Source organism: Eublepharis macularius, chromosome 6 (genome assembly GCF_028583425.1).
Source record: "Eublepharis macularius isolate TG4126 chromosome 6, MPM_Emac_v1.0, whole genome shotgun sequence".
Classification (NCBI taxonomy): Eukaryota; Metazoa; Chordata; class Lepidosauria; order Squamata; family Eublepharidae; genus Eublepharis; species Eublepharis macularius.
The window spans coordinates 141,259,676-141,283,666 of NC_072795.1; the positions used below are offsets into that span (position 1 = coordinate 141,259,676).

At 52.8% G+C, this 23,991-nt stretch overlaps 1 protein-coding gene across 1 annotated transcript; it reads left to right on the forward strand.

Annotated features, from left to right (window-relative positions):
* The first annotated feature begins 16,256 nt into the window (after positions 1–16,256).
* Positions 16,257–17,798, forward strand: SLC18A3 (solute carrier family 18 member A3). Its single transcript, XM_054983977.1, has one exon. The coding sequence runs from the start codon at positions 16,257–16,259 to the stop codon at positions 17,796–17,798; it is 1,542 nt and encodes a 513-aa protein (XP_054839952.1).
* The last annotated feature ends 6,193 nt before the right edge of the window (positions 17,799–23,991 follow it).

The following is a 23,991-nucleotide window of genomic DNA, read 5'->3' on the forward strand; positions in this document are numbered from 1 at the left end:
GGGAGGTGGTGAGCTCCCCCTCACTGGCAGTTTTCAAGAAGTGGCTGGATAAATATTTGTCAGGGATGCTTTAGGCTCATCCTGCACTGGGCAGGGGGTTGGACTAGAAAGGTCTGTATGGCCCCTTCCAATTCTGTGATTCTGTGATATAATTTAACTGCAAAAAGCTCCAGGTTGGATGACAGCACTGGAGAGATTGGGGTTAACTCTTTCACAACAATGTCACCCCCATATGCCCTTACCAGGGTGCTTTACATTCCAGAAGGGAAAAAGACAGGCTCAGTGTGCGTCCTTTTCGTTACTGGGATTTAAAGCAGCATAGAGGGGCCAGTTTTTGACAGCAGAAATAATGAATAGGAAATAATTAATACCTCCTCCTTGGGGCTGTGGCCATGTATTGGTAGGGGAACAACAAGAGGTTAAAATGGCTTCCCAGTGTCATGCATAATTTGTCAAATGTATTATGGCACAAGCTTTTGTGAGTCATTTTGTCAATTATTGCACTCAATAGGCAGAAGTACAAGGGAACAAACAGAAGGGAGGGGGAGTGATTACAAAGAGAGGCCGGAAGGTCCACATTCCAAGACACGAGTGTGCTGTGGCAAATGAAAACAAGATCCGGCCAAAAAGAGTGAACAAGCCGCCACCTAATCTTAATGAAGAACATTTGTGCACGTATACTTCCACCCACTGAATGTAAACCTACAACGAAGTGGCCTCTTGACTCACAAACATTTATCTGTCTCGTACGTTTTTAGCCACCTTTCTTCCAAGGTGCTCAGAGCAGAGTACTTGCTTTTCCCCTCACTATTTCTTCCTGTGAGGTAGACATAGGTGACATAGTTAACAGATCCAGAGTGTACCATCTTCTTTATTCTGCTTAACGTTTCACAGTCAGTCTCATCAAGAGAAGATAATAATAATAGTAATAATAATAACAACAACAACATTTGATTTATATACCGCCCTTCAGGACAACTTAATGCCTACTCAGAGCGGTTTACAAAGTATGTTATCCCCACAACAAAACACCCTGTGAGGTGGGTGAGGCTGAGAGAGCTCTGAGAGAGCTGTGACTAGCCCAAGGTCACCCAGCTAGCTTCAAGCGGAGGAGTGGGGAATCAAACCGGGCTCTCCAGATTAGAGTCCCGCGCTCTTAACCACTACACCAAACTGGCTGTCCAGTATCCCAAAGGACAGCACCACACATACCTGCACTTCACTGGATTCCTGGCCAGTTAATTAACACAACACACTGTGGGTTGAATTCATCGAAAAACTTTGCATGGAAGTGTTCCAAATGGTCAGTCTGTGTTGTTAGACATGGGATGCCTCCTTCACACATGTAAGTCACCACACAGAGCCAGTTCATACCCTGCTGGCAAGACTGTAAACCAGATGCCTTCCACACAGAGCTTCCGCCCCACATCTTCCCTCCCTAACCGTAGTGATTCCCCCACACACACGCACACGCACACACAATATCATGTTCATTCCATGCATAACTCATGGGGTTCTCAGACTTACCAGAAGAAACAAGAGACCCCTTTTCCTCTGGCTCAAAGGAGAAAGGGTGGGGCAGCTGCTGGGTGGCATTTGTGTGTACTCTGCCAGCAGCCAATCTGGAGAGGGGGTAAGATCCACCTTCAAAATGGGGGCACAGGGGGGTAAGCAAGCGTCTTGTTGCATTGGCACTTCTGCGCCAGTGCAATGAAGGGGGCGGAGTAGGGCAGGACAGTGCCAGCAGCAAGTAGTGCATAGACAGGGCATGAGGATACCGGCCCTGTGCGACTCCACCCTGCTCGCTCCTGTTTCCTTAGCCGGGGTGAACAGCGATTTTTTTCTGAGAAAAGAGGTGGTGGAACTCAGTGGGTTGCCCTCGGAGAAAATGGCCACATGGCTGGTGGCCCCGCCCCCTGATCTCCAGACAGAGGGGAGTTGAGATCGGCGTGGAGGGCAATCTCAACTCCCCTCTGTCTGGAGATCAGGGGGCGGGACCACCGGCCATGTGACCATTTTCAAGAGGTTCCGGAACTCTGTTCCACCGCGTTCCATCTGAAAAAAAGCCCTGGGTGTGACTATTCCTACTGCCATGTGGAAGCACAGGGTTGCCAGCCTCCAGGTGGTGGCTGGAGATCTTCCGCAATCACAATTGATCTCCAAGCCATACAGATCAGTTCCCCTTGAGAAAATAGCTACTTTGGAATATGGACTGTATGGCATTATACCCTGCTGAGGTCTCCTGCCTCCCCAAACCCTGCCCTTTCCAGGCTCCACTCCCAAAAGGAAGGAAGAACACGTGGGGGGGGGGGAAGACTCCCACAAACTCAACCCAAACAAGCAGGGGGGGAAAGAGAGGGATCAAGTTGCAACCTAAAATGTAAAATATTTTCCAAGAGAGTGCACAAAATGGAAAATGTTTTAGCATATCTGGAAACTTGATTTTCAGTTTAATGAGAACAAGTCAACTGAAAAGAATTGTTGGCATTTGAGGGACATGTATATAGGCAGGGCTCATTTCAAGGGGGAATGCGCAGTTCCCCAAAGAGGTCACATGTCAGCTGGCCCCGCCCACCTGACTCTCGGCCATTTTGGGCCCGTTTCAGCCTGGATTGGGGCCGAAACAGCCCAGATTGGGCCTCTGACAGGTGATGGATCACTCTCCCACTCAGCAGTGGCCCGATCCTGACCATTTTGGGCCCCTTTTTGGCCATTTTCAACCCCTTTTTGCTATTCTGGGCCTAATTTCAGCCCTGAATGGCCAGGATTGGGTCCAAAACAGCCAGAATAGGTGATATCAGGGGGTGTGGCATATGCAAATCAGTTATGCTAATGACACAATTCCAGTGATGGCAAAGGGCGTGGCACATGCTAATGAGTTATGCTAATGAGTTCCTCTGGCACTTTTTCTACGAAATGACCCCTGTATACAGGTAGAGAAAGAGTATAGCTGTAGGTCTGTAAATATTGATCCATGCGTGGAGACTGGAAATTTCTATCCATTTCTTTTGTCTCAGAGAGTACTGGGGGAACAAAGATGGCAGGATGACGACAAGGCAGGTGGGCTTTGACCTGATTGGTAGGAAGAAGCAAAAAGGAAAACGGAGGTGAGCTGCTGGTGATCGTGGGTAGGTGGCCCCTTTGTCTTGTCTTCAATGCCAGGTGTGTTCGGACAGGTGTTCAGCAGCGCAGAGGGCAATCTAATCTCCCCTCTGTCTGGAGATCAGGGGGCGGGGCCACCAGCCATGTGACCATTTTCAAGAGGTATACACTGGATTTCAAGAGGTATACATTTTCAAGATATACACTGTCAGGTCCAGTGTATATCTAAACTGTACTGACTCCATTTTCTAATGCTTCTAGTGTTTAAGTGCTTTCTTCCCAGGTGCACCAGTTCCCAGGCAGCATTCCCACCGGAGGCGACTGTTTTGTCTAACACCGTTCCACCAAGCATTGGCCTTGAAGGAGAGCAGCTTCCCAGGACTGAGAGATGTTGTTTTGAGAACTGTGGGGGGAGGCGAATCCAGATGGGTATTGTTACTTTGTACCTCATGCTTTGCCCTTCATTGGTAACAATGACTGTGTACCATCCTGAGTCTCCTATTCAGGACAGTGGACTATAATGGACCTTTTCTGCAGTAAAGTTTCCTTGTTCAATCAATGGACTCCTGTTTGCTTTTGAAAGGGAACCTGTAGGAAGAGCCTTATCTAGCCACAAGCTGACATTTTGTTACCAAACATGCCTGAGTCGGGCCCAGCGGAATCCAAGGTAGTCCCGGACAGGGATCCTTTGTTTGATCCGTATGCGTCCCCCGACAGTCAAACAGTGCAACCCCAAGAATCTCATGTGCCAGCCGGGGCTGGAGCTTCGACGTCTACACCGCCTCTCATCGACCTCAGCAGTGAAGGGACAAGGCCGACGGCTACCGCTCTCCCCTTGATCTCGCTACCCACCCCGTCGGAGTGGGGAGCCAGACCCCGAGAAACGCGAGAGCGCAGGGCCGGAGGGCTTCATCCAAGAGTTTCGATGGACGGACGCCGAAGCCTAGAGACTGTCCCTGAGCTGGATAGCAGCCAACCGTGGCTGTTTTGGAACAGGACGGCCGAACAGACGGACGGGAACACATCTCGCCGCGGCGCCCTGAGTTGGGATTATTCGGAACTTGCCCCATGGAAAGAGCCAACGGAAGTTCCTGAACATAGTTGGGTGCAAATGCAAAGTCGCACCCATGCTGTAGATTCCGGCATCTCGGCGGTGACGGGCCTAGCCAAAGGAATTCTAGCAGCGAGATCACGAGTCGATCAAGGAGATCCTCCGCCTTGGGGGCCGTTTTCCCCGGTGAGTACAACCGAAGGAGGTTCCGTGATGGGGCAACCGGGTTCTAGCCGTATGCAACAGTTGGAAGCTAGGCTGATTGATATGGAGGAAAGTTTGGCTCATGCCATTCACCTAATCTCAGCGATGGGGGCAGGGGAGAGAATCTCACCTGAAGAAATGGCGGTACAAATCGCCACCCTCCAAAGTGTCATGTCCTATCCAGTGGAGGACGCCCCGCAGCAGCCGCTGCCTTCGGGAGAGGAGGAATACTATCCTGGAGAACCGGGAGAGTCGCCCGCGGAACTCCCTAGAAAAGACGAAACCCCGCCGCACGGGGATACTCCAGCTGAGGTACCTGGAGAGACTCCGACGGAAACCCCTAATTCGGACGGGGATCCATCTCCCAAGGAGACTCCAGCGGAGGAGCCTAGAGAGGAGGAAGAAGGGCCAACCCGTCCAACCGAAACGACGGTGATACCCCCTCCCGCTTCTCCAACGACAGTCCTGGCTAAAAAGAGCCACTGAAAGGTCCATCCTCCATCAGTTTGTCCAATAGCATCCCAAGGCCATCTAAGCTAGTGGCCCTCCCCACATCTGGCAGCAGAGGAGTCTATGTCTCTTGTGTACTAATAGCTAAGCGGCTCTGATCTGAGGCTGCTGATATCCGGAGACTGGAGCCATGAACAGACAAGGCAGGTCTTTCTGCATGCCTGAAGGATGCTCAGCGTTTGTAGAAAAAACGGGGAAATCTTTTTAAAAAAAATATGTTGGAGATTTGAAAAAAGGAGCGCCTGGAGTTGTAAATGATTCCCATGACTGAAATACAGCAGCGGGTTGGTATGAGGTAGTAGGCAAGGCAAGGCATCGGGGCTGCTGGTTGACATGGGCAGAGCAGTTGTGGGGAAGCACCGAGCTGCACTGGATTTGAACAAATCCTCCTGGGCCAGATGGGTTGCACCTGAGGGTACTTAAAGAACTTTTAAAAGAGATTGTTGAGCAGCACGTGCTGACCCTTTGTTGATCATCTTCCAGGCCTCTTGGAAGACAGATGATGTGCCAGAAGACTGGAGGAGGGCAAATGTCATCCTAATTTTCAACAAAAGGGGAAATGGATGACCCTGGCAACTACAGGCCAGTCAGTCTGGTCTCTGTCCCAGGGAAGATACAGTTATGAAAGGCATCAATTTGCAAGCAGCTGATGGACGGATGGATTTCTCCCCAACAGGTCCTGCCAGACTCATCACATCTCTTTCTATGACTGAGTGACAAGCTTACCAGATCACAGAAATGCGGTCAAAGTAGTTTATCTGGATTTCAATAAAACTTTTGCCAAGGTTCCTCGTGATGTTCTGATGCGTAAAATGGAGGCCTGTGGTCTGGACTCTAGGATGGTTAGATGTATCGGGAACAGGCATGGATCACTGCGCCCAAAGGACAGTTCACAAAGGCATAATGTCTGATTGGAGGGAGGTGTCCAATGGAAAGCCACAGGGCTCGATTCTGGACTCTGTGCTTTCTAATGTTTTTATAAATGAGCTGGACGGGAGTGTGAAGGGATTACTCATTAAATATGCAGATGACACCAAATTCGGGGGAATAGCAAACACTATTGAAGATAAGGATAGAATTCAACGAGATCTGAACAAACTGGAAAAGTGGGCAGATTTGAATAAGATGCGATTTAACATGGATAAGTGCAGGGTTCTCCACCTGGGTAACAAAAATGCAAAGCATGCATACTGGATGAGGGATAGACTTCTGGGTAGCAGTGTGTGTGAACAAGAGCTTGGGATACGAGTGGATGGGAAGCTACATATGAGCAGTCCGTGTGATGCAGCAGCAACAAAGGTGAATGCAATCTTGAGGTGTATCAACAAAAGCTTCACATTCAAACTACAGGATGTCATTGTCGCACTATATACTGCTTTAGTCAGACCCCACCTGAAATATTGTGCGCAGTTCTGGGAGGCCTCATTTCAAAAAGGATGTGGATATATTGCAGAGGAGAGCGACCAGGATGATCAGGGGCCTGGGGACCAAGCCCTACGAGGAAAAACTGAGGGACTTGGGAATGCTCAGTTTGGAGAAGAGGCGGCCGAGGGGAGACGTGGTTGCCCTCTGTTTAAAAGTCTGTCACTTAGAGAAGGGGAGCTGTTCCTTTTGGCCACAGAGGATAGGAGTGGGGAAAAATGGATTTAAACTACAGGAGAGAAGGTACCAGCTGAATATTAGGAAAAACTTCTTCATGTTAAGAGTAATCCAGCAGTGGAATCAGCTGCCTAAGGGTGTGGTGGCCTCACCTCCATTGGCTGTCTTCAAGGACCGGCTGGACAAAACACTTGTTGGGGCTGCTTTAGGCTGTTTCTGCATTGGGCAGGGGGTTGGACTAGATGGTTTCTAAGACCCTTTCCAATTCTACGATTCTATGATTTAACCAGATGCTCTCAGTGCTTGTTGCTAGGCAAACAAGTTACAGTTTAGTTAGTATTCTAGGCTTGGTTTCTTGTCAGTAAAAGGCAGGGGGAAGGGCAGGGCCCTTTCTAGGGCTGTTTTGGCCTTTGAGGAATGATTCGTTGAGGCCACGCCCAGATGTAATCACCAGACAGCTTGATACAACAGGACTGGCTGCTTGCGAGTGTTCAACAGCAGCCCCCCCCCCCAAGCCAGTGTAGCATAGTGGTTAGAGTTTTAGAGTAGGATCTGGAAGACCCGGGTTCAAATCACCACTCTGCTACGGAAACTCACAAGGTGACCTTGATACAGTCACACACTCTTCGCCTAACCTACCTCTCAGGGCTGTTGTGATGATAATATGGAGGCAGGGAGAATGATGTAAGCTGCTTTGGGTCCCCACTTGGGAGAAAGACAGTATATACGATGCAGAAAATTAATAAGTATAGATGATGATAGGGAACAGATAAAATATAAATTGTTTCATGGGTTTGAAGAAGGTCGCAAGGAAAGGTGAGCATATGGAGGTTGTCAGGAGGAGGGAAAGGAAGGACTGTGGGAAAGGGGATAACGGGGAAAGTGAAGTACCCCCCCCCCCGGAAGCCCTTGAAGGTTGCCCACCATGCAACTGGGCCTGGCTCAGCAGGTACCACACAACTGGGCCACAGTGGAGAGGGCGGAAGGGGGAAAGATGGGGTACAGAACTGTGACTGGGTTGCCTCCAGGCAATGACGTAAGGAAGCTTTAAAAAAAAATAGTTCGTTTTCTTTTAGGCCACAAAGGGGTAGATAGAAGTGTGAGAGCTAGTTTTTTAAAAAAAGTCATCCACTATCTCTTGCAGATTTGGTTGCACAATTCATATTCAATTTATTATTTTGCAAGAATCTCTATGACTGAGATTCTGCTCTTGCTCCCATGGCCCCTTCTGTGCCGGCCACATTGTCAAAGTCTCCTTCAGGGCGCCCACTCAACGAAGTCTACGTACCAATGATGCATCCCTCATAGATAACCGAATCAGCTGAATTGATTTTCATAAGAAGGCTAAATTTATTATGCCCCCTTTTAGCAAATGTAATCCTGGCTTCTCCTTGGTAATAATAAATGTCATATCGATTCCCTTGACGCAAAAGAAGCAGCCGCTGTACTTTTCCAGACGTGACCCGTCTTCTCCCCGCCCACCATCTCCCCACCGCCCAAACTTGCCAACATGGCTCGCGTTCCATTTTCCTAACAGGAAACGGCTTTTATCTTTGATTAAATGAGAGACTTTAATCAAATAGAGTGCACTGTCGACCAAAGGCCAAGATTCCAGTACTCTTGGCTACAGCACAGAATAACACAAAGTCAATGTTTCCCCCTTCCGTTGCAGCCAGAAACCCATTACCAGTCATTGCATACGTGACGTCCATCTCAAATAAGCAGGGCACCCTTCACCAATGTTACTTTGCATGCGCGTTTCGGTTCTTCCTGAAAGAAGATTCCATGGCAAATCTTTGGAAGCTCAGGGTATCTTATTTTTCCCTGTAGGACCTGCAGTATAGGTTTGGATGAGGGTTCCCTTCAGTTATTTCTGTTTGTAAAACTTGTGAAATAGACCACTAGTTTCTCTTTCAGTTATGGTGCATTAGACAAATGCATGGAGGACAGACCTAACAAAATTTATCTTCTTATGGCTGCTCAAATCATATTGTTGTCCTCAGCTCACATGATATGCCTGAATTGACCAAGGGTAGGGGGAGTCACATACTTGAATGTTCTCCCACCAGGAAAAAAAAATCCATACCTTTGGAAAACTAGAATATCATGAAGACGGCTAAGTTACAATATTTCTCCTTGCTATCTTATTCTCTATGAGCCAAGCTACAACTTACGAATTACACTTGAATGGCAAGTGAACAGACTCACGTGTATTCCTTCCTGTTCAGTTGCGGTCCACTTGCGCTCCACTTGATCATGTAGTGGAGTGTATTCCTCCCTGTTCACTTGCACTCCACTTGCACTCCACTTGATCACGTAGTGGAGTGTATTCCTCCGTGTTCACTTGCGTTCCACTTGTACTATGTGATCGAGTGGAGTGCAAGTGGAGCGCAAGTGAACACGGAGGAATACACGTGAGTCTGTTCACTTGCCATTCAAGTGTAACTCATCACTTCTAGCTTGGCTCTATATTCATGGGGTTAAATCCAGCTAGCTTTTTCATTAGTGAAAAAGAGGTGGAAGTCTCTTCCTTTGACCACCAAAAATGCTATGCTGGGGAACATGGGACCAGTCTAGGCAAAAGTCTTGTGGAAGAGAGGCTACAAAAAAGAAGAAAATGAGGTCAGCTTGAGTGAAAAGGTTGGCTGGATCCAACCCATGGAGATTTTAAATGGAGAAACCATTTAATCATGCAGTTTCCCACTTGTAATGTGACGTGACATGGTACCTTCCAACAGTAACTGCAACACGCAATTCTGATATTTGTGTAATGTGGCTCTAAGAATAAACTAAGGTTAACCTACTGATGGCTTGTGAGCTACTTATGGTCTAGAAAGTAATCATACCAAATCAAAGTCCAAGGTTCTTTGGGCTCTGTGAGTGATGTCCTTGTCAAGGAGAAGACCTTGTGGTCCCCAACTGGGGAGCCTAACCACAGGAAAAGGGCTCAGATGGTCTCACAAAATATATTTCCAGCCACCAGACCACTAGAATGGCTCTTGAGAACGTGGAAGATGTTTGTCCCTGCCCTAAATGGTTTTCTTTCAATAATGCAGGCTCCTGCTACTGACAGAACCAATTACATTGGCCTTCTGTAGAGTGCAGCGCAAGCAAATCAAGATGTTCTGGACTCCACGCTAATGAAAAAATATGTATCATTCAACCAATAAAGCTAATTAGTTTTGAAAGGATTTGTCAAAGTATTTCTTGGGATGACCTCAATCATAATTCCATAGCACTGAGTCATCGTTTTACTGCCTTTGGTATGCAGTTGGCTAAGGCTACAGCATGGCGTAGTAGTTACTATATCAGACTAGGATCTGGGAGACCCAAGTTTATCCCCCACTCGGCCATGGAAGCTCACAGAGTAGTTATGCCCTCTCCACCTAACCTAGCTAACAGGGTTGCTCTTGTAAGGAGAAAATGGATGAAGGGGGGAATGGTGTTGTAATCCCCTGGGAGAAAAAAACCTCAGGTTGAAGCAGAGAGTTACATATAGCCACTACCAGAGGTAAGGCCACAAGTGCAGTTGACAGGTTGGTCCTCAGGAGACAGGACCATTTAGCAAGCAATACCATCAAGGCAAAAGTCCAGGGCCACACAGACACCCTGGTTCAGTACTCGGGTGGAGGCAAATACAGTCTGTAGCTAGAGACAGACAAGCTTCAGCCACCACACCTCCATCTTTTATTTGTAAACTTTCTTCTCCCTTGTGCATGTTGGGTACTGTCGTTCTGAGAACTCCTGATATTAACGATGAAAGGGATCCACCACAAAATATAAAGTCCAGCGTCTAAAATTATTTAACTGCACCACTGCCTCCCTCCACTGATGTGCTGAGACTGCCCTCAGCTGGCCAGGAAGGAAGGGGAAATCCTACTTTGGGGGAAGAGGGGGTAGAAGGCCCCACCGGGTTCGGGATATTTGCATCTGAAATTAATTGATGGCAGATGGGTGATGGAGCTGGAAATTGCCTTGTAGTAAAGAGTAGGGGGGGCGTAATTGGGCAGGGACAGTGTTTGTGAAAGCCTGTTTGTGAAAGCCTGGGCATATGAGAAGGTTCAAAAGAGACCTTCCCCCATATCAAATGTTTTTGAAAGGGCAGAAGGGCTGGACTTTTCACTTTCTCAGCCCTAAATAACTAGAAACAGTAGTGTGGTGGTTAATGTTGGACTTTTTAGTGGGGAAACCCGAGGTCATCTTCCAGCTCAGTAACTAGGCTGACTATTCAGTCCGCATACCACTTCAAATGTTTTAGTATCTTGATTGAATTCTCCCAGGTTCCAGACCACAAGACCTTGTGATCTTAAAACAGCAGTAGGAATCTCATTGCTTTGGCAGAAGCTGTTTCCATAGCAAAAGGATCTTCACTGAATAACTGAAGGTTAACTGTAGCAGCCATTTTATGGCTGGCTCTGCCTCCTGTGGCAGCCATTTTGTGGCAGCCATTTTGCTGCAGCATCCACCACACTGTGTCAGAACTCCAAAAGTGCCTTCAGGCTCAAAAAGGTGGGGATCCTTGCCTTATACTTTGCTGACAATTAACTACATTTCCATCCCTTTTGATAAAGAATTTAATCTGTGTACTTCTACACTTGCATAAGTTGGTTGAATGAATGTAGCTTGGCCCTCTGACTAACCTATCTGACAAGACTGATGTTGTTGTGTGGATAAAATGGAGGACAACAATGCTGCAAGCTGTTTTCTGTCCCCATCGGGAAGAAAAGCAGGCTATCTAAATTAAATTACATTAAATGCATCACAAGTTTATCTCATTGCTATGCAGGAATGAAGGTTGTACATGTACAGCCAACCTGAAGCTGATGGACAGTAATGTCAGGACATGCAAAAGAATGTATTTATTTGCTCCAAGACTGATTGAAATATGGAATTCACTGCTAGAGGATGAAGCTTTAAAGGGGGGGACAGGGCCGTATTATTCATAAGCCTGACTAGGCCGAAGCCTAGGGGCCCTGAAGGGACGAGTAGCTCATCAATTTTTTTGCTAAGGCACACCTCCACGTGCCCTGACCTGAATAGCCCAGGTGAGCCTGATCTTGTCAGATCTCAGAAGCTAAGCAGGTTTGGCCTTCGTTAGTAATTGGGTGGGAGTGAAGACGACCAGGGTTTTGGAGGCAGGCAATGGCAAGCCACCTCTGTTAGACTCTTGTCATGAAAACCCCACCAGGGGTTGCCACAAGTCCACTATGACATGAAGGCACCACACAAAAACACACACAAAAATTACAATTAATTGATTCTCTTATACAACCTCTATTAATACAACCAGGGCTTTTTTTCTGGGAAAAGAGGTGGTGGAACTCAGTGGGTTGCCCTCGGAGAAAATGGTCACATGGCTGGTGGCCCCGCCCCCTGATCTCCAGACAGAGGGGAGTTGAGATTGCCCTCCGCGCCGCTCCCCTCATAATCTCAACTCCCCTCTGTCTGGAGATCAGGGGGCGGGGCCACCAGCCATGTGACCATTTTCAAGAGGTTCCGGAACTCCGTTCCCCCGCGTTCCTGCTGAAAAAAAGCCCTGAATACAACTGCTTTCTTATTGAAGTGAAACAAGTTCTCTCTTATATTAAAACAATTATCCATAAATTATGTATTTTTAATAAAAAATAAAAATGGTATTCATTTCAAAATATAACTCTATTGAACAATTATACCCCCAAAATGTGCTTTCCTGAAGAGTTCTACTCGCACAATAAAAATATTTTTTAAATTGTGAATAGAACTCTTCATGAGACCCTCAAAATGGATATAGGGCTATGAACTGCGGTCTAGTACCTCCCGTACCAGGGTCAGGCTATCAGCTGTAGTGGGATGAAAGACTGGAGTGCCGGAGGGGGCCCGAAATACCTGAAATCCTAGGGGCCCCACCATGGGTTAATACGGTCCTGGGTAGACAGATTCATGGAGGATAGGTCTACCAGCTACTACCAGCCATCATCATAACTAAAGGGATCCTCCACGTTCAGGGGCAGTCAACCTCTGAATACTGTTAGCAGAGTTGCATCATATGCAGTGAAATGTGCATATGACCCTGCACTACAGAGAGAGCATGCACATGTGGAGAGAGAAACATATACTCAGAGCTTTGGTTAATCGTTGGAACTCCATTTAGGATAGGGAAGGGAAGAGACAGATTTCTTCCTAGCTATCTAGTCTAAGGATGCTGGTGGATAACAGGATAGCATGTCCTGCATTCATGGTGGCAAAATGGAGAAGCGAAGAAAGAGTGTGACAAAGAGAGGAAGATGAGGCGTCGTGAAGAGGAAGTCCCTGAGGATACACTCTATATATCAAAGGATAGCAGAAGGATAGTAGAAAGCAAGAATAAGCAGGTGCCTGACGTATCTCACTAACTCTTTGATTGTCCCCCTCTGAAACCTAAGAAAGGGGCAGCATTCAGTCCTCCTCTTCTTACAAGCACCAGAGCCACTGCCTTATGCCCTACTGTTGGTCCTCCAGGGCACCTAGTTGACTGCTGGGTGAAGCAGGATGCTGGGCTGTGAACCACAGGTCTGACTCAGCAGGGATCTTCTGATGTTTTCATTAGGAGTAGGAAGTCATGCTCCCCTCTACGGAGAGCTTCTCCTCACCACATAGCCTAGCTTTTCCTACTGACCTTCTGCTGTAACTGCAGATATCTCTGACTGGAAGCTAGAAGACAACAGATCTTTCCAATCACCGATCAGCACAAGTGCAAGTCACAAATGCCTAGAGTTGGGCAATGCCATAAACGGAATCCATCTGCACTGAAAACTCTCAATGTTCTTCTGTGTCCGAATAATGGAGGACTGTAAAAGTAATGGCACAAAGGCTATCTTTAGGCTATCTTCTGGTCTCTCACATTTTTACTCTTCTCATCAAAAAACTACTGAGAAATTTCTGAGGAACACTATTGCATTAAATGTTAGACTTTCCTTTTGTTAATTGGCTAGTCCAATGGAAGTTGTACCCTCAGTCCACCCAAAAGACACTGAATTCTTATCACAAACAAGGGCTGTTGCCCAGCCATTTTACTCTCTTATCTTCTGGATTGCAAAATACCGTTCGGAGGACATACAGTTTATAGAAGAAGATCTGCTGAAATTTTTAAAATCATGAAAAGTAACTAGCAACATCCACAAAACACATTTGAGACCAGAGATCCTTTTTTTTTTATCAAGCCTTCATTTTTCTTTTCCAGCCATTGAAACCACTAATGAATTTCAAATGTACTGCATGATGCAATGTAGCTCGTTGGAGTAATTTAAGATATTGGTATGATCCTCTTTTTTAAATTGTTAATTTTTTAATTTGCCATTTATTAATTCTCTGTTTTGTAACATTACAAGAGAAGATGTTCATGTGTTCAGCTATTCAGCTACAATTTTATGAACATCAGGGTAGGTGCCAGAGTACATAAAAATTTAGTTAAATAGCTGAGAAAGGTCTTAAGTTTCATTTGAAATTCTTCCTGCATGTCAATAGAACCTTTTTGTCACTGAAATAAACATCCGTGTTCTTTGTCTTCAGCACGGCAGACACGGGCACAGTGGTGCCTGCCTGTGTGTTTCCCCCCCAGAACTCTTTTCCTCCTCCCTATTCCTCAAAGAAAAGAGCTAGCCCCGGCTTCCCTCCATCTCACTGAAGCAGGAGGTGCCTCACAAGAGCTCGGGAGACATCACATTTGCGTCTGCAGGAAGCGCACGCTCCAAAACAGCTGCCTCCATCATAGCAGGCACCTTGGATTCTTCCTAAGTCTTGTGTTTGACCACCCTAATCCCCCCCCGGCCATTTTGTAGTTGACTCCCCCCCCCCATATCAGCTATTTTGTGTTCACACACACCCCAATCCTCAAAATTGCAAAATCTAGGATACGCCTTTGGAGAGGAAGAACTTTCAAGCTGGGGGGGGGGGTGTCACTGCAAGGAGGGGGCAATTTCGCTCCTGCTTCTAAGTGTAGGGCGCTCCTTTCTTCCCGTGGGGAAAAGTAAAGTATTGTTGCATTCCCTAGCGCTGGTTTTTTTCTGATATATCTTCAACAAGAACAAAAACCTTTGTGGCTGTGAAGACTGCGGCAGATGTACAAATGTAATAGTGTGTGTGGGGGGGGGATGATCTTTCATATAAGCAGTGGAGGGTTACAAGAGTTTCCCTATTTTGGAAGGGTTTGGCATTGGGTGGTACCGACCACAGCAACAGGATTTTGCAGGGAACCACAAAAATGCATCGCCGGCCCCAGGAACCCTTGCGATAGACAAGCCTTCCCAACAGAGCCACGGTTCTTTGGATGGTTTGGAGGACGCTGATTACTGGCCCGTGTGCAACTGGGCCATCTGACTAATTGAAATAATTGGAGCAATTACTGCCTGCTTCACCTCTGCAGCCTGCTGCTTACACAGATACTATGCAATGCTTACTATCCAAATCCCCAAATCCAAATCCGTGGAATATCTTTTGTTGACCAACCAAACAATTTGTTTTTTAAAGTATGCATGACACAGATTTGGGTTTTGGGTTTTGCATGGAGCAATACCTCTGTTTGCAACTTTTAAGATATTCCAGTGTCAGAGTTTAAACCTGCCTGGAAATCACACCGTCCGGTTTGGAAACACTTCCCTGGTCACAGAGGCTGGGAGACCGCTTGGGATTACTCAGCGGCAGGGGGGGAGGCGCTCGGCAGAGGCTCCAAGCCTCCCCTCGGTCCTGATCGGACTGATTTCCATAGCTCAGCTCTGCGGGACCTTTCCTTCAGGCGATTAGGGATTTCGCCGAAAGGTCTCTAACCTGGGATCCAACTGAAAGCCAGGCGGAACCAAGTCCTCCGGTTAAACCTTTGAAACTCATCCGAGGGGGCTCAGCTGCGCTGAGAGGTCGGCGTTGCAGGACCAGACCGGGGTCCGCCTCGCCCAGCATCAGGAGCCAGCCGGGCCCCAGGAAGGCTTTGCATGGGGGGGGGATACGCACCCCTGGAGCGGCCGAGGCGGCGCCTTCCCTGGCCGGGGGCATGCCCACCTCCCCCCGGCACTGCGCGCAGAAGCCACGCCCACGCCTGCTCTGGGGGCGGGACTGTCGGGGCTCGCAGCGGCGCTGCCCCTGGACGGGGAGGCTCGACCTGCCCCGCTCCCGCCCTCCGGGCTGCGCTGCTGCCGCCCGCGGACTCCTCGCAAGAGGCGCGGCGCGGCGCGGCTGGGCTCGCGGCCATTGGCCAGGGCGCCTCCCGCGCTGCGCCGCCGCCCCGAGACGCAGCTGCCCGGGAGCCACTCGGGGCCGGAGCTGCGCTTGCGTCACACCCGCGGGGGGGGGGGGGCGGAGGCGGCGAGGCGCCTGGGCCGGCGGGGGGGGGCGGGGCGGCCGGGAAAAGGCACCGCGCGCAACTCCGCCGCCGCCGCCGCCCCGCTCGGTGCCCGTCGAGCCGGCTGGGCGAGGCTGCCGCTCCGGCCCCGACGGACGGACTGATTGATGGGCAGCCCGCCGCCTCCTCTCCGCCGCCGCCGCCGCGGACTCGCCCTCGGAGCCCTCTCGGGAGGCGTCCCCAGCGCCACGGGCAGCCGGCGAAGGGGCGGCGCGGAGGGCGCGCCTCGGAGAAGTTGGCCCGCGCCGACGATGCGGGCAGCCGGGCGAGGGGAGCCGGGCCGGGAGGCGCAGCGAGGCGGGCGGGCGCCGTGAAGGCGCAGGAGGCGGACCGGAGCCGCGAAGGAGCGCGCCTGGGCGCGGGCGGAGGGGGCGGCGCAGGCGGGGCGGACCGGCCGCCCCTGCCCGGCTCGCCAGTCTCCAGCGGGCAGCGGCGCGGAGCATGGAGGAGGCGGCGGCGGCGGCGGCGGGCTCGTCGGGGCCCCGCGGGGCGGCCGAGCGGCTGCGGGCGGCGGTGGGCCGGGCGCTGCAGGAGGCGCCCCGGCAGCGGCGCCTCCTGCTGGTGGTGGTGTGCGTGGCGCTGCTGCTGGACAACATGCTCTACATGGTCATCGTGCCCATCGTGCCGGACTTCGTGGCCTCCATGGGCGCGGCCGGGCCCCGCCAGGGGGCGCCGCCCGGCCCGGCCCACCCCGGCCCCCGCAACGCCAGCGGCGGCGGCGGCCCTCCGGCGCCGGCGGCCAACGAGGACGTGAAGATCGGGCTGCTCTTCGCCTCCAAGGCGCTGCTGCAGCTGCTGGTGAACCCGCTGAGCGGGCCCTTCATCGACCGCGTGGGCTACGTGCTGCCGCTGCTGATCGGCCTGGCCGTGCTGGTGCTGTCCACGGCCGTCTTCGCCTTCGCCGAGAGCTACGGCACGCTCTTCGCGGCGCGCAGCCTGCAGGGCCTGGGCTCGGCCTTCGCCGACACCTCGGGCATCGCCCTGCTGGCCGACGCCTACCCCGAGGAGGCCGAGCGCAACCGGGCGCTGGGCATCGCGCTGGCCTTCATCTCCTTCGGCAGCCTGGTGGCGCCCCCCTTCGGCGGCCTGCTCTACCACTTCGCCGGCCGCCGCGTGCCCTTCCTGGCGCTGGGCGGCCTGGCGCTGCTGGACGCGGCGCTGCTGCTGCTGGCCGCCCGGCCGGGCTGGGCGCGGGCGCGCGAGAACCGCCCGGTGGGCACGCCCATCCACCGCCTGATGGGCGACCCCTACATCGCGGTGGTGGCCGGCGCGCTCACCACCTGCAACATCCCGCTGGCCTTCCTGGAGCCCACCATCGCCACCTGGATGGCCGGCCGCATGGGCGCCAGCGACTGGGAGGCCGGCCTGGCCTGGCTGCCGGCCTTCGTGCCGCACGTGCTGGGCGTCTACCTGACCATCCGCCTGGCCGACCGCTACCCGCACCTGCAGTGGTTCTACGGCGCGCTGGGCCTGGTGGTGATCGGCGCCAGCTCCTGCACGCTGCCCGCCTGCCGCACCTTCTGGCAGCTGGTGCTCCCGCTCTGCGGCATCTGCTTCGGCATCGCGCTGGTGGACACGGCGCTGCTGCCCACGCTGGCCTTCCTGGTCGACGTGCGCTACGTCTCGGTCTACGGCAGCGTCTACGCCATCGCCGACATCTCCTACTCGCTGGCCTACGCGCTGGGGCCCATCGTGGCCGGCGAGATCGTGCACTCCTTCGGCTTCGTCAAGCTCAACCTGGGCATGGGCCTGGCCAACGTGCTCTACGCGCCCGTCCTGCTGGCCCTCCGGAACATTTGCAAGATGAAGCCCTCGCACTCGGAGCGCAACGTCCTCCTCGACGAGGGGCCCAAGGGACTCTACGACACCATCCGCCTGGAGGAGCGGGCGCGCCAGGGCGGCGGGGGCAAGGGCGCGGACTCTGGCCGCAGGGACTGCCCGGGGGCTTCTGGAGAGGACTCCTCGGGGGAGGACTACACCTAGGGGGAGGGGGGGCTGAGAAGCGCCGCCTGGCACCTGGACGGCTCCCCAGGTGCCAATCTAGCCCACCGCAACCTGTCTCTTGGCGTGCTGGCCTTCTGCTGCTTGACTTTCCCTTAGAGGTGTGTAACACCTGGTCAAGAGGAAAGCCACAAATAGCTACCTAACACGGGTGGTGCGTTTGCATAGATCTGTGACGGCCCTTTCAAATGAAACGGAATGCTAGCTATTCCCCCCCACCCCAAAAAACCTTCCTAGCCGATTCTGTTGTGCCAAGAGGTTTGATTGCAGTGTTTGCGTGTAACTTTTGGCTGGTTCACACATGCATGTGCAGCCACTGATTTCCTGACATCTGATCAGTTTACTCTTAAAAGTGGTTCACACGCGCGTTGGGTTTTTTCCCCTTCTCCGTTATGACTGTACACTAAATTCAACACATATGTGAAGTGAGTCCACTGAAAATTACTGGGGTTGCAATGCTCTTAGGGTTCAGTGGGTTGTGTTAAATTTGCCGTGGTCAACTCCCCTGAGCCAGTCCTCACTTGATGTTCCCGGCAACCATCAAGAGAGGAATGTGCACGTGTGAGCCAGCCCTTTAAACTGGATAGGTCTCTGTTTTAAAGGAGAAATCTTTTGAAAAGCAAAAAAAAAACAGTACTCCCTATATAATATACATGTATAGATACACAAGTACCCATGTGGATTTTTCCCCCATCAGTTACATATTTAATGCCAGCAAAGGAAACCTCGTCCTCTGATTTCTCCTGGGAGGGGGAAAGGTGTCTTTTTCTGTTTGTGCTGCTATTCTGGTCAATGCAATCTACCGTTATCATGTTTTAGTCTGAAACTGCTACACTGAATAAATGACATTCAAGGGGAAGTGCGGTCTTCATTTTGTCCGTACTGGGGAGACAAACCTTGTGCATTTCGGAACTGCACAGACCTCTGGGGGGGGGGGGTTAAAACTCCGTGGCTCCCCAAAGCCCTTCCAGTTTTCAAAAGAAGGAATGTTGGAAAGGCCAACAAACATTCCTCTGGAACTGTTCCCCAAACAGGGCAGAAAGGGACAGCGAAAGGAGAGGCTTCGTCCGTTTTTATAGGATCTGTTGCTGGGAGGCCGAAGCGTGTGCCCAAGTCCCTGCGCTCTCCTTCCCAGATTGATTTAGGATCCAGTTGCCCTGAATTCCGCAGGACCGACTTCCTAGCAAGGGAGCTGGGGTGGGGCGGGGCGGGGGGGGCTTCATTTTGCCTGGATGGGGCGCCCCAAAAGGTCTTGGGGTTGTTTGCGGTCCTTTAAAGTGCAGCCAGCTGTTTTGTTTGCTTGCAAATCAAGCTTTGACGTGCGGAGATTTCGCCCGAAATGGGTTCTCCGGTACAGAACAATCGGAACGCTCAAGACCGAGCGAAAACGCCGCTGCGGAGCTGGCCGCTTCCCCACAGGTGGGAGAGAACACGGTGGGCCGGGGCCGGTCGGAAATGTCTAGGCAGCTCCCGTTACTTTCAAGCCGGTCGCGCCGGGCAGCTTCCCGGCGGATTGGTCTGAGGCTGAGCCCAGCGTGGGACTCCCGAGGAAGGAGGACTCGCGGTCCCTGGGAGGGTGGGCGTCGCTCGTCCCTTTGGCTAGCAAGCTTAGGGATGCAGCCGGGAAGTTATCCGGGAGGACCTCCGAGTAAGCCCCCCCCCCCCCCGGGACTTGGAATGCCACCGATTTCCGTAGATCAGCAGCCGGGCACTGGGGCTTTCTCTCAAGGAGGCGCCTAGGCTCTCGGCCCGCGGCTGCTCTCTTTTGACTCCCTTCTCCTCTCATTCATTAGACGTTTTTCAGTTTTACGCGCCCTTGATCTTTCCCTCGCTCCGGCTTCCTCGCTAGGAGCCGGGAAAAGCTTAGCCAGGAGCAACTGGCCGCGCAGGAACTGCCGCCACACGCCCATTTTTCGGAGCAATCGGGGTCTCCCCCTCCAAGGCGCCCACAGGCCAGAGCAGAACCCAAAAAACCCCATCCGAGTTAGTTCGAGTCACTCGCAGCTGGTCCGGAGACTGAAGCTCTCCCGCAAGTCCCGGCTCTTTTCAGGCGGGCGGCCGTGTTGGTCTGCAGCAGAGCTGCAAGATTCGAGTCCAGGAGCACCTTAAAAAACAAGGAGATTTCCAGGGGAGTAAACTTTCCAGACTGGGGGAGGCCATGGCAAACCACCCCGTAAGAAAAGGGGGGAAAGCCTGCCAAGAAAAAGTCGTGATGCGACGTCCCGCCCCCCCCCCCGCCCCCCTGGGTCAGTAACGGCTCGGTGCCTGCATAGGGGACTACCTTGACCGTTAAACTTTCCAGAATCCAATAACTTGACTCTGCAAAGCTTCTCCCTTGCAAGTCTCCTCTGCGGTTCAGGTGCGACTGGACTCGAATCTTGTAACTCCCCGCTCTGTGGTGACAGAGGTGGGGGGAGAACTGAAGGAACGGGCGCTCCGCCTTCTGCGTGGGGTTCCTCCCGGGGCTAAGCCTGCTCAAGGCTCCTCGGTACCGAGCGGGTTAGAACTTCAGTGCCCGCTGCCGGCCCCAGCTGCCTGTTTCCAGGGCCCTCCGGGAAGGTCACTAGCGAGGCAGGAACGCATCAGCCCTCCCCTTCCCTTGGCCTCCAGCATCTGGTACACTGCCTTGGGACGAGGAAGCTCCCTTTCGCTAGCCTAGATCAGAAACGACCTCCCTTCTTTACTTTCAGTTCTCGCCCAACCCGCTGGCCCGCTGCTCCTAAACGTGTTCTCTCGGAAGTCCGTGAGCTGGATGCAAACCAGATGCATAAGGTCCCGGCCACCAGGGCCTTTTCCCGAGTCTTGGCACTGAGGACTAAGTCCCCGGTGGCTAAGTTCGCGCCCAAGCTTGGGTTTCGTTTCCACCCCGGAGAGAACGCCCGATTTCGTTTACTTCAAGTCTCCCCCGCCCCCCAGTTCTCCAGCTGCGGCTCAGCGCGCACCAATGGCTGGTTTGCAGACGGGGCCGCTCGTGCGTTTCCTCCCTGCTCGCTTGAAAACATTGGAAGTCGATCCATTAATAGCTGCGCGAACAGCTGGGGGGGGGATAAAAGAGCTCTCGAGAAAGGCGTTGCCGGCGGCACTTGACAATGGAGCCCACTCCCTCCTGCTGCGGCTTTGGAGCGGGAAGGACGCGCTTTGAAGAGGGTGGGGGTGCGGAGAGAGAAGAGCCGGCCAATGGATCCCTCCCTCCCTTCCTTTTTCCAGTTCATCTCCTAAACACAAGACAAAAATTTCAGCGAGGCTCTTGGTACTAGATCCGGAGGAGCTGGCCGTGTTAGTCTGTGGTTGCAAAATAGTAAAGAGTCCAGTAACCCCTTAAAGGCTAGCCAACTTTATTGTGGCATAAGCTTTCGAAAACCACAGCTCTTTGTCAGACGCATCGTCAGCTTTCGAGAAGCACAGCTCTCTTCGTCAGATGCATCGTCAGATGCATCTGACGAAGAGAGCTGTGCTTCTCGGAAGCTTGTGCCCCAATAAAGTTGGTTAGTCTTAAAGGTGCTACTGGACTCTACTATTTTGCTCTTAGTACTGAGTCTAATTAGTTACTCTAGAGTAACTAAAAGCAGTAGTTACCGGTGGGTGTTAGTCTGTAGTTGCAGAACACAAATCCGTCCTGGCGGCATCTTTATTTATTTCGACCAAGGACGCTTTTCCAGGGCACCCGTCTTCCCGAGTCAAAGCTCTTTTTGTCAGATTCATACCCAACAACAGCCGGCGTTTAAGTCGCCGCTGGACTCGAGTGAGTAGGGCCTACTTCCTAGGAAGGGTGTCGGCTGCAAAGGACCGAACATCTCGTTGCATCGAGGCTGGAGCCTGCCGAAGCCCCTCCTTGTTGCCGGGTTGTTATTTGGGTTGGGAAGGGTTTGGGGAAGGGGAAGCCGGGCGAGCGGGACAGAGACGCCGAAGCTGCGCCCGATCCCGGCCGCTCTTCCCCTGCGCCCGAAAGCGGCCTGCCGGTTGGTCCCTCCGCCTTGCGCTCGGGACTCGCGCGGTCCCTGCGAGTTTCACAGAACTCCGCAAGGATGACCGGAGGCGGGCCGGTCTCGAGAGCCGAAGAGTCCTGCCTGAGCCCGCTGGAGGCGCTTGCGCTTTCCTCCCGCGAAGCCCTTTGCAGCCTGAAATTGGCACGCGAAACAAGCCTCCCCCCTTCGAAGCCCATCGGCTCCAGTGGACCGAGACGGGCGCGGTTCTGTTTCGGGCGGCGGGTCGCTTGCAGCGCCCCCCCCCCGCCGTCTTGTGAGGCTCCATTGCGCCCGGAATCGCCGCTATTTTCGACGTGTGTGCAGGGAGCTGGGGGTGGGGGTGGGGGTCGTATTGGGAAGCCGCCTCGCTTACCCCTGAGCCCACCCCGCCTCCGGCGCAGCCAGACCCGAGGTCTGCCCCGGGTCTTTCACGGCGCCCACTACCTGAGCCTTTCAGCTGAAGATGGCGGGCAGGGAACTTGGGACCTCCTCCGAAGGAGCCCTCCCCGCCGCCCCTTCCTCTGCAGGGCGCCCTGCCAGGCGACCGCCAGCCCTTTGCAGCCCCAACCAATTCGAATAACTTTGCTGAGAAAGCGCCACCCTCCCGGTTCTGCCTGTCGAAGCGTTCTGTGTGGCCCCGCAAGCAGCGGGCCCAGCCGAGGCTGGCCCTGGCTTTCCGCCGGCCCGTCTCCTGCTGAGGTGCCTACGGGAGGGGAGCCGCCTCCTGCCCGCCGGGGGGCTCGCCGGCGCTTTATTCGGCCGCGCGGAGAGGAGGGGCGGAGAGGAGGAGTTTCGCGAGCCGGGCAGGGAAAGGGGCTCGCGGGCGCCCTGGGCTGGCAGCGCCGGAGCGGCCGGCCGGGAGGCGAGGCGAGGCGCGGCGCGACACCATGGACAGCGCCGAGGGGGCGCCGCGGCAGTGAGCACCGAGCGGGCGCGCCTGCCTTCCCCCGGCCCCGGCCAGACCGCTTCGCCTGCGCCTTCGGAAACTTGGCCTCGCTGCTAGCCGCCGAGGGCGGCCAGGTAAGGAGAAGCTCCGCGCTCGCTGCGTAGCTACAGCGCGTCCCTTTCGCTTGCAAGCGACCCGCGGCGGATGCCCAAACCCCTTAGCAGGCGAGTTGTTCTGTGGCAGGCGGGTCCCATTGGCAAACCAACCCACATATAACCCGGACCTTCGCAGAGTTAGCCCCCTCGAAGCCCATTGATTTCAATTGAATTCCCGGGAGCGCTCTGTTTCGGACGCCTTTCTTCGAAGTCGCTTCGGATTCAGCTGAGTTGGGGGCTCTTTGGCTTTCAGTGGAGTCCCCCTTCTTAAATGCCCGTTCTTTGGCTCCAGCAGGTAGTGTGTCTGGCTAACTAAAAGGAGTTACACGCTGGCGGGGGTGGGGGGCACCCCTGCAGCCTAGATGTGTGCAGCCCGGGAGAAAGGCGAAGTTCTTGAGTGGGAACCGATCAGACACTGGCGTGGGCTTCCGTGGAACCAAGGGATGCGCTCCGATCTCCGAGCAAGTGCAGTGGCACTCCCTGAGTCTCGGTCTCAGACTCCCAAGCATAGTTCTCAGGCGGAGCAAGATTTTAAAAGTTTCGGTCCTCAAACTCCGGAGCAGTAGCACGGGAAGGAAAGTTGTGGCTTAACTGCCTGTAGGATCAGGGTGGTTGGGCACTGCAGCTGAAGCCCAATAGCAGCTACTGGATCTCTCTCCCTCACCCGCACTCCTGACTTTCAAGGGAACTAGTAATTTGCTCGGCCACATAATACTCTCTCAAAGTTTGCATGTCGGTCTGCTGAGAAGCTTCTCCTTTTAGCTTAAGGAAGCAGCCACTTCCAGTGAATAGTTCTAGATTTTCTTTCATTAAACTCTCCGGAGGATGAAAAGCCACCTTCTATCCTGACCCACTCCCCCTCAACCCCCCCCCCCACAATACACACAGTGCAATCCTATGCAGAGTTACTCCACGTTAAGCCCATTGAAACCCAAGGGTGTAACTGGATAGGACTGCACTGGTACATACCGAATGCTGGGTGCTCTTATCTGTAGGCATTAGGGCCACCGGGAACACTCTGGGTTTGTACATCCTCCTTCTCTCCCTTTGCCAAGCCCTTGCAAAAGTTAAATATTCACCCAGGGCAACATATGGAGAGCGATGGATGTATCAATCCATGATTGGAAGGGAGGTGGCCTAATCCGAAGCAATCTTCTTTCCTGGGATCC